The sequence below is a fragment of the Haemorhous mexicanus genome, chromosome 4 (assembly GCF_027477595.1).
Source record: "Haemorhous mexicanus isolate bHaeMex1 chromosome 4, bHaeMex1.pri, whole genome shotgun sequence".
In the NCBI taxonomy this organism is placed as follows: Eukaryota; Metazoa; Chordata; class Aves; order Passeriformes; family Fringillidae; genus Haemorhous; species Haemorhous mexicanus.
In genome coordinates this window covers 4,942,738-4,953,102 of record NC_082344.1, presented here as the reverse complement: position 1 = coordinate 4,953,102, position 10,365 = coordinate 4,942,738, and the positions used below count along the sequence as shown (strand labels likewise).

The 10,365-nt window shown below is 39.8% G+C and overlaps 1 protein-coding gene across 1 annotated transcript; it reads left to right on the top strand.

Moving 5' to 3' along the window:
- The first annotated feature begins 4,617 nt into the window (after positions 1 to 4,617).
- On the top strand, positions 4,618 to 9,558 carry IL21 (interleukin 21). Its single transcript, XM_059843741.1, has 5 exons — positions 4,618 to 4,806; positions 4,939 to 4,974; positions 8,218 to 8,355; positions 8,787 to 8,879; positions 8,980 to 9,558. The coding sequence occupies exons 1-5, from the start codon at positions 4,672 to 4,674 to the stop codon at positions 8,992 to 8,994; spliced, it is 417 nt and encodes a 138-aa protein (XP_059699724.1). The 5' UTR covers positions 4,618 to 4,671; the 3' UTR covers positions 8,995 to 9,558.
- The last annotated feature ends 807 nt before the right edge of the window (positions 9,559 to 10,365 follow it).

The following is a 10,365-nucleotide window of genomic DNA, read 5'->3' as shown; positions in this document are numbered from 1 at the left end:
AGTGTGTCAGTCTCTTCTGACTTCTGCTCCTTCTGTTCATTAACAATAGTAAATGAACAAAGGAAGCATCTTGCATTGTTTCATTCTGCATCCTCCCTTCACTGTCCAACACCTGCATGTACCTTTTCTGATTTTTCTTTCTCAACACTTGGGATGAACATGACACATGCTGTTGGGTTTCAGCATTACCACATCCCTGCTTTTCACACCATAGGCTTGTCTCTTACTGGAATCATTGGGAAATGTGCTGGGAATGTTGGGAAACAGACAACACTCCTGTGGTAGAAAGATGGTGCTCTGTAGGCCATCCTTCACAAGGAGACCTGCAGACCTGCCATACTTCAAACCCCTGAGCAGCAGAAGTCCTGGCTGCCACACAGAGCAGGAGCAGTGACTTGCCCCAGCCTCTCCCCATCTGTGGCTTTCAGCTGAACAACTCCTTTCTGCCCTCAAAATTTTAAGAGAACTGTGGTAGCCAAACATCCTGTCAGCTGCTGCCTTGTCTTCTGAACGTGGCTGTCCCTCTGGTAGTGAGAAAGGATTATGACCACAACTGTAAAGAAGAACGAAGCTCTCTACGAAAGCTGGAACACAGCTCAGGCACAGCTCTAAGCTCTTAGTTACAGAGATCAAACTCTTCAGGCCTTATGCAGGAGTTTTTAGCTGAGACGTGAAAGGAACTGCATGATATGGCTTACTGCAGTGGCAGAAGATCCCACTTGGTCACACAGTGGGGCTTCTTCCATCCTACATGCAGAGAAAGTTGTGACCCAGGAGGTGGGAGGCTGCTTCCAGCACTAAAGGAGACTTAAAAGCATGTGCCCACAAGAGGACAGTTCTGAATATCTGGCTCTGTGCAGGGTGGGTCTAAGCTTGTCTCAGACTCGAGGTGTTAACAGGATGTTTCCTCAGTACAGTTTGTCATTAGTAGTTGGTAAGGAAACAAATACATGCAACTATGTGCCTAAGAAGCTTTACTGTAAAGAAATAGGCTACATTTCTTGGGAGGAACATTATGGAGAATGTAAATGGTTTTTATATTGCTACCGATTACTATTTTAGTGTCTGTCTCAACATTCAGAGTTATATTTACTCAGATTTTTTCTATTACTATTTTAGTGTCTGTCTCTCAACATTCAGAGTTGTATTTACTCAGATTTTTTTATAGAAACAGAAGTTAAAAGTAGATTTTTTCCCCACGTTAGGTCTTCTCTTTACAAATACAAAACAAAGCTAAAAAAATCAAAGAATTATACTGAAACTTATAACAGGAAAGTAAGATTACAAGAGGGCAGAACCGTCTTGCAAAGCAATCAGAAATATTTTGAAGACTAGTTTTTCTAAATCTGTTTTACAGGAATCTTCTTCCTAGTCTCCCATTTTCCAGCATAACTCTCTCCCCTTGTGTCCTACAATCCCCCAAGTCATGGACAGTACACACATGAAATTTCACAAACCTAAGTTATGAAAATTCTTTGAAAGCAGCCCTGTATATTACAGACTTTTTTGGCTGAGCCATAGCAATGACTAAGCCATGGGAAAAGCCTCCATTCAGCTCTCCTGTAAAGGAAAATGTGGGTGGGGGAAGCGGGCTTTCGGGGTCGAAGTCATGCAGCTCTTGGGTGGCACCATCGCGAAGAGGAAAGAGGAGGACTCGGCCCGGCGGCGCCGGGCCAGGAGGTTTCTCACATTTCCTCTTTCCAGCCATCCCTGCGGGGCCGGGCCGGGCCGGCGGCAGTGTGAGAGGCTGTCATTGTTTGACTCAGCGTGTTCCTAAGCCACAAGAGAGCAGTGACGTATGTAAAAAAACTTGCTGCTCGCTCTTATCTGATAAGGGGGATATCAAGGAGTTTTCTCCACTGCCTAGACAATAGAGGAAGTTCTCCTTTGTCCTTGCATTTCACTTTCTCTGTCAGCATGGCTTCCTTGATGCAGTTATTGTGGCCTTACAGCCTCTAACACAAAACAGATGACTATACAGCAGCTTTAGAGACCTGATACGCAAACAAAAGTTACCACATTGTCAAATGCCGATTGTTTAATTTCCCGTTTACTCCACCAGCTTTAAAACTGATCTCAGATGTAACTGATTTAATCTGGAGTAGCTCAGACAGAGCAACCTCACCTCCCATGATTTTGGTGGAGACCTGCCTCTGCCCCTTTAAGCCCTGAGCTTCTGAAAAGACATGGGGAGTTACCCTGTGCATTAACTTAAGTTCTGAAATGGTTCTGAAGTTGTCTGGACTAGCAAAAACCTACAGTGATGTCTTAGCATGAAACACTGCCAAGCACCACAAGTTGTCACAGCTAACAGAGTCCTGTTACATACCCAAGTGAGAAGTCCCCAACCTATCAACCAAATAAAGATGTGTAAATGCTTTACAGTGCTACCATGACCACCTCCTGTAGCTGGGCTCAAAGAAACTTCCCAGAAGAATCCACAGTTGAAATACTGACAAAAGAAGTAAAAGTAAACATTAGCACCAGCCTGTTTCTTTACCATGAACACTTCCAATAGTAAATCAAAAAGTGGATTAGAGGATAAATGAACATTCATCCACTTTACCAGGCAACAACCTATGTAAAAGTTATGGTAAAGAGGAGCAGAGGCAAGACCCCTCTTTGTGTAAAGAACACCACTATTGGAAATAATCTGTGTTCTCAGCAGCCTCAGAGAGGTGTTAAGACAACACATAAAAAAAAAAAATTCTTCACAGGAATGCTATGGAGGGAGAGAAGATAAAAAGAAGTATTGGTCACCAAGTGGTTTCTCAAACCAAAGATGCTGTTGACATCCTTTAATGAACCCTAGCCATAAATTACCAGACATTTCAAAAACAACCTACTGAGATCCTCTGTACTTCACAGTGCAGCTGTGCTGCTTATCTAAAATTATTTTAAGATGCATCCGTAGGGGGGGAAAAATCATCACACTACCTTTTCTTCAAGAAATGAAATTTCAGACAAGGTGGTAAAAGAAACTATTTTTTCTTACTTGTTTCAGTTCTCATTTTTCAGAATTTCTCTTCTATTGGGTGTTAGTAGCTACCTCTTTCACCAGGAGAGAGTCTGTGTGTGCATGCATGAAACTCCGAGTGCAGTTATGTGTATTTAAACAAACACCTATAAAATTTATTCTTTTAAGCTATTCCTTTTCTGAATGGTGAAAAATTACTTAAGCACATAAACAGCATAGAGTAAATAATCATTTGTACATAGAAAAGAAACATGCCAGATCATGTTAGATAGAGCTGTCACCAGCTTAAACACTCATTTTTAAATGAACAATGAACAAGTGACCCAGCCTGACACCCACATTCACCCACCAGAGAGATTTATACAGGCACATTTTATACCATGTCAGAATATTACACAGCTTACCAGACATCCAACTGCAGCCCAAACTCTGTGTAGATTTTGTAAAGCATCCCCAAAGCCATCTGGAATCTTCAGATTTTCAGAGGAAAAGATGTAATTTGACAGATACATGACCATCTTTTTATTCATCACAAGTGAAGGTGCCCAATTGACTTTTTTGACTGCTCTCTACTAATTCCACATAGAAACTCTTCAATGGTACTGATAGTAATTAAATAATGATAATACATACAAGTAACTTAAAGCTGGTTTTCCCCTCTTTGTGATGAAATATCAAGATCAGTGATTTTAAAATCAACTGATTCCTAGAGCTGGAAGTCCAGTAAGTTCCTAGTGCCTGCACAGACTTTTGTTTGGACTTCATACATTCTTCTACATTCCCAGGGAAATTCTCAGCTGCTGAAGGATGTAACTGAATGTGTTTAGGTGCCACAAGCATTGAATCACTGCCACAAGCAATAGTGTCCCTTGGGACTGACACACCAGGATTTAGTCCCTGCTCTTCCAGTACTGGTCCCCTCTTGGTAATGGGTGTGCTCCAGGGATTCATCTCTCCCAGGACAAGGTATCTCCCTGCAACCTTCACTCCCTGTGGACATGCCCTCCACAATGCTGTTCATGTATCTGCTACTGATTCCACGCAAATATAAAGCAAATTTCCGCTGGTTTAAAGGCTAAGATGAGCTTTTACTCACAGCTCTAACACAATTCAAGCTGAGAATGAAAAAGCCACAGTTCATATACGTCAGGAGGAAATAGCTGACAAACACTCCTTGGAGCCATAAAGTGAGATAAATAAATTTAAATTTTGGAAGAAGTCCTGACATATTTCTCCAGAACAGTACAGAAAAGCTGCAGATGGACTGAAGAGATTCACTGCTGTATGACACAGGAAAAAAAAATGCAGAATCTTTGTTTACCTTGGCCTGTGGTTTCTAAGTACCAACTTTTTAGTACGTTCATTTCTTGACTCAAAGTGAAAATGGGAATTCACCCTTTTCTCTTTTTTCCTGTCCAATGTGCAGATGGGGCACATTTTCTTTCACTCCATCAATCCCTGCCCCCCCACGCAAAAGCCTGCATACATGCACCCAGCCAGTGGAAAAGAAAAAAGGGTTACTCATTAATCCATTCTACAAAGCTTTCCAAAGTGAAATGGGTGGGTTCTCCATCTCCAGCAGGGAGCAATATATAGGTAGGTGCAGACTTTACCTGAGCACAGCTCAAACTGGAGTGTTACACTTGAACAGCACAACTTTGCTCCTGGCACATTTTAAAACAGAACTCATCAGGATGAAGAGGATGATTATTTTCTGTATGGCTTTCTTCTGCTCCACAATGATGCTGACTGAAGCTTCACCCAGAACAGTAAAATACAAACAGATTCAAAAGAAAATTGAAGACTTGCAAAGTATGGTGAAAGATAAGGTAGGTAATGGTATTTGTCATAATATTGAAATTACTTTCAGGCATTGTACATTGCTTAGTATATATCTTATGAGGGACATCACTTTCAAAAGTTAAAACTTTTCTAACTTAGATTTATTTGTTTTATTTTAGGATGCTGAATTGCTGCACACACCAGAAAACTTTGTGGTGAGGCTGCTTTAAATTTTTTTTCATAATTACATAATTTTGATTTTGTACTGGTTTATTCCATTGACAAATGGAGAATGTTTTCTTTTTCACATCTCTGACCTACTACTCTTAATGCAAGCTAGACTGAATAAGAAAATACTTTCTAAAAGCTCCTTTTCTGGATATTTAATAGCAGAAGTGTTTCTATTTTGGCATTGGAATCACTATTTTGCTATTTTATGTGTATCATAACCCACCAATAGATCCAGAGTTGCACATATTCCATTTAATTAAGAAACAGTGCTAAGAGTGAGGATTCATACAAGACCCAGACGAGCAGCAGTGCTTTTGGGGATGCAGGTACTTGGAGTGGAAGTGCCTCCAACTGCAATGAGCTTCAGCATGGCCGAGCTGCCCCCTCTCATGTGCAGTCACACTGCTCTGAGTCTGTTCATGCAGGGTCTGTGCTACCAACAGGAAGACAAAACTGCACCTGTGAATATTCTCTACAGATTATAACCAGTTTAAAATACAAGGGCAGCTCCCTGTGAACCCCTTTGTAATACAGATACGTATTTATACGTTATTTAGTGCTGATATTTAACATCTTCCAAGGTTAAGATGTTCTTATATACAGTGAGTCATCAAGTCTGTGCACTCTCAAAAGTGGTAGGATGCAGGCTGTACTGTGAATTTAAATGCTAATCATACTAAAATCATATCTTTAAAACTTAAGAGGGTAAACGTGTGCTACTTTGATAATCTCTCAACATGAAACTGAGGTGTAGAGCAACCTGTGACTACCTAATATTATACTTGTGTTATCAGCTGTCATAAATTTTTGAGCCCTATTGTGTAGCACAAACAATTTTGATTGACATGTAAAAGCCATCACTATCCACTACTATACTGTAAAAGCTGTAGACATTGTTAAAAATTTATCAACTCAGGATTCTAAACTCCCTTGCAAGCAGCTACAAGAAGAAAGGAAAAAAACTTACCTCATTTCATACAGGTTTTGGTTAGCCTCTTCTTAGGATTTACAGCTTGGTGCATGTTTAACTTCCCAAAAAATATACAAAAGCATGACCAGAACAGATGCATCCCTTTGAATTGCTAGAAACAACTTCAGTGCACAAACTCATTGCTGGGCTTTTTCCGCTAAAACTCTTTCTAACTTGGGCTGTCAAAGAGAAAAGGAGATTATTAGCTGTCATTTTAATTCAGCACTTGCCGCTGCCTCTGAAACTAAGCAAATACAACAACTGGTGACTAATTGCTTAATGAGGTTGTTGGGGCTTTTTCTTAAAAAAAGTCACGCTCACCTCAGGAAGGAAAACAACAGCTCACTTGCAGCTTAGGGCTTTATTGTCTGATTCTGGGAGGTCCTAAGCGCCTGCTCTGAATACTAGAGGAGACAGAGAATTCACATATTTAGAAGGTATTGATACAGGTTCAGCTTCTGATGTAAGACATGTAAAAAAACATTAGTGTGCTAATAGTAATTATCACCAGCAACCAATTCAACAAACTTTTCATCCTACAGGGTGACTAAAATATGTATCACAGTGTGCTGAAGTGGTACTCAGTGATTAGGTGCCATCACAGCCTAGTGAAACTCAATTTAATAAAAAGTTGCTCACATAACTGTATTTCAAATATCAAAATATTAGAATTTTTTATTATAACCTGCTCTTGCCAGATTTGCATTTGGTCTTGAATATTCAATGAGAAAATCACTTATTATAAAATTTAGAATTAAGTGGTTTATCCCGATCTCTTCTGGCTTCCTTGAGGTTCCTTTGTGCGGACTGTTAGCCCCAATTCATTCCCACATAATTTCCTTGAACCCTCAACAATGAAGTATCCTTTCATTTGAATAAAGAGAGATTAGAGGACATCAATTCAAGGGAAAACAGCAGAGTTAAAAAGTAAAAAAGCAGTATTAAAGCTGAGGTAATTCCAGTCTGGAGGGTAAATGAGCTCTCCTGCTGGTGACTGGCACTGCAGCTGAAGTGTCACTGAGTGACAAGATGCTGACTTGCCCTGGATCTGTATCTCACCCCGCTGATCACTAATTCCGGAAGGGAGGGCTCTACGGGCTCATCTGTAAAGCTAGTTTGAGTCAGATGCAGAGTGCCGCTGCCAACTGCCACCAATACAAATATTTTACACATTTCTAGCTCCCTTCAGGCACTTCCAGTGGTGTGTGCTCCTTCACACCTCATCCCCAAAGTGCTCAGCCTGTGACAATCAGCCGGGCCCCACAATCCTTGTAGCGCCCTGATCCTGTGCTGCCTCAGCTCTAAGTGACTGCTCAGCAAAACAGAAAAGGCAGCACAGATGAGAAATGCTGGTTTCTCAGCTCAGCACAGATGAGACCAAAAATGTTTTCAGTTTCAGCTGGAAAATCGATCTCTTTAAAAGACGAGTAGTGTTTTTTTCCAGTAAGCAAGGCCGGTTACGGTAAGGATACTTGAAACAAACATAAATGTGTGACTTTTAAAGAAAATAAAATGTTTTATCTGACCAACACAGAATGTTGCTAGCAAAATTTGCTATAAGCAACATCCATGAAAGCTGCCTTGTCCTTGCCCAAGCAGCAAACTGCAGTGACATCTCATAAGACAGACTTGGGTAGCAGTCAGTATGCAAACAAGGACGATGGCTTTGGAGCCTTTCTAATATGTGTAATCAGCAGCTTCCTTCTTCAGAAAACAGAAAGCAACTTAAATTGGCTGCAGTAAACATTGCTTTCCTTTCTCTGTTGACTGTTAGGTTAGTTTTGGGGACAGTTTCTGTATCATTTCTGATGCTATCATATAATAACATTTTAACAGTACTTGAAAACATGCAGTTCTTCAGCAATTCTAATTATTAATCAGACATTATTAGAAAGGGCACCAAAATGAGGAAGGAAAAAAAGTATATTCCCACAGTGTAGTTTTTTAAAAATAAAATGCTTGTGCTTTAGCAGGTGAAAACCTACTGCATGTAACTGATCTACTCTTCAGGACTGTTTTCTTACAAATGTTGTCATGATTAATAGCCAAGTGGGCATTTATTTTGTTAGGAAACAGTGAAGTAACTATGCAAGAATAGCCGAATTAAATCCTCAGTATCACTTGAGGTAAAAAAAAGGTACAGCTAACTATTCTCGGTTAATATCCTGGATATCTTCTTCTGCACAATCTAACATGAGCAGGAAGAAGTGCTGCAGCAACACTGGCTTTAAAACAGTTCCTTCTTCTCCTGCCCTAGGAGGGATGCCTGTCCACAGCTGTGACCTGCTTCAAGAAGGGCGTCCAGAAATTACAACCAGCGAGCAGCCAAGATAACGGGGCATTCCACAAAGCCATTAGAATCGTGAACAAATTAACCTACAGAGACTCTGGAGAGGTAGGATTTCCTCACAGTGCTCATAATCGTGATCACTGCTCCTTATTTTCTATAGCAAGTGCCCCCTGCAATGGGGGAATGGTAGAAAGCAAATCTGTTAGAAACAGCAATCTGCCTTTCATTACCTTGGAAATTAAAAAGTCCAGTTTTTGAATTTTTGGGAGACACATTCCCTGTGACCATAAAAATTCACATACGTGTACTTGGCAACCACACAATGTGCTGGCAGAAGGACAGGGATCACTGCAGAAAAAGTGAATGAAAGTGTCATTACTAAATTCCTTCCCTTTTGAAAGAGGTTGTGTCAAAGGTTTTCCAGCTAGAAAAGGCATTGATTACAACCCTCTTGATTTTTCAGTGAGAAAACTTGAGGTTTGATTTAGGATTGTGATGTGCTGTTTAGAAGTGCCATGATTCTTTTTATCTTCCAGCACTGTGAGTCTTACGAGAAGAAAACATGTGAATCTTATGAGAAGAAAACCCCCAAAGAATTTTTGAAGGGCTTTGAAAATCTTATGCAAATGGTAAGCAGAGTTCATTCCTCCTGGATGCTTTTTGACATTTCGCAAACCATTACAGATATCCTTAGTTTACATCCTTACTAACAATGTGTTGTTTTTACAGCTATACAAGAACTAATCTAGGACACACCACAGCTGAAGGCTATTGAAAATCTATTTTTTAAAGCAGACACTATGTTATATTTAAGATGTGAAAAATGTAAATACTTCCCAGAGCTACTATGATGTGTTCTCTGTGTGTGGTAAGTGAAAGCTTCTCCCAAACTATTAAGGAGTCTTATTTGGATGGGTATTTGTAAGATGGATGCTATTTTGCAAGTGATTCTAGCCCCACCTTACAGGGAAAAATAAATTCTAATTTCACAAAAACTGGCTTTTGTAAGGGACTTAACTGTCCCCCTTCTGCTAAACTAGAAATATATGACATGGTCACTTTTGTGTTCTTGCTTTGATCTTAACTGAATCCCATGCAGAGATTTCTGCAAATTTTAAAAGAAAATTAACAGAACAATTATCAGGCTTTGAAGCCTCAAAGGAATCTGCTTGGGCTGATTTCCTTATTTAAAATAATACCACACACAGAGCTTTATTTATAAGTTCTTAGACTGCATTTTAGCTAACTATGGAAAAATGTCCTGCATTTAACTGCCTTCTCAATACTGGAAAAAACATCTACAAATCATACTGTATGGCTGTGATTAACATCTTGGAGCTAATGGCACATTTGCCATGGGAGTCAATAGGGAGAGATGTAACCCACATGCTCTAAGTGGAGATACAGGATTCTGAGGGGAAATCCTGTTTCAGAAAATGGAATTTTGTCTACACTTCCCCAGCTTAACATGACAGATACAGCAGAGGCATGAGAGCCACTGCAAAATATCCAATACAGTAATTGATGATCAATCAGAGTGAAACAGCTCTAATGCATACTGCTCTTTTCAGAAGACAACATTTACCCTCATACTAATGTACCATTAACACTATTCATTCTCTCTCCTCCTGATTAATTTTTACAATTTGTTATCTGCCATTTTTTCTTTAAAAATTGGTCAAGTTTTTTGTTCTGTGGAAACCTTCCTGTCCAGCTCCTGATTCCTGAACTTTTCTGTGGAACTATGGCTAGAGATACCATTGAAAATTTTTAAAATGAAAGTGAGTATCACAGCACTTAAAACTAGTTTTGGCAGCTTAATTATATGCCACCATATTCTGCTTGCAAGGATTCTGAACCTCTGGGTTCTTCCATCTGAGCAGTAACTGCTAATTTGCCCTGAACAGATATTAACCCCACATGAGGAAACTGATCTTGGAAAGGAACATGAAGCCTTCCAGTAAAAATTAACCTTTCATCTAATTTTCTCTCTACTTAGTAGAAATGTGGTTGAGAGAGGAAACTGGAAAACTGCATCTAGTGTTAGAATGGAAAATGACAAGCTTAGTTACCTCCAAAAATAATGAGGTAGTATTAAAAATATTTCCATTCCTA

What these genes read in the sequence shown, in the direction of transcription:
- IL21 (XM_059843741.1), top strand. Translation starts at nt 4,672, where the DNA reads ATGAAGAGGATGATTATTTTCTGTATGGCTTTCTTCTGCTCCACAATG. An exon ending in AAAGTATGGTGAAAGATAAG is followed by an intron (nt 4,807 to 4,938) that starts GTAGGTAATGGT and finishes GTTTTATTTTAG; the next exon opens with GATGCTGAATTGCTGCACAC. An exon ending in CCTACAGAGACTCTGGAGAG is followed by an intron (nt 8,356 to 8,786) that starts GTAGGATTTCCT and finishes TTTATCTTCCAG; the next exon opens with CACTGTGAGTCTTACGAGAA.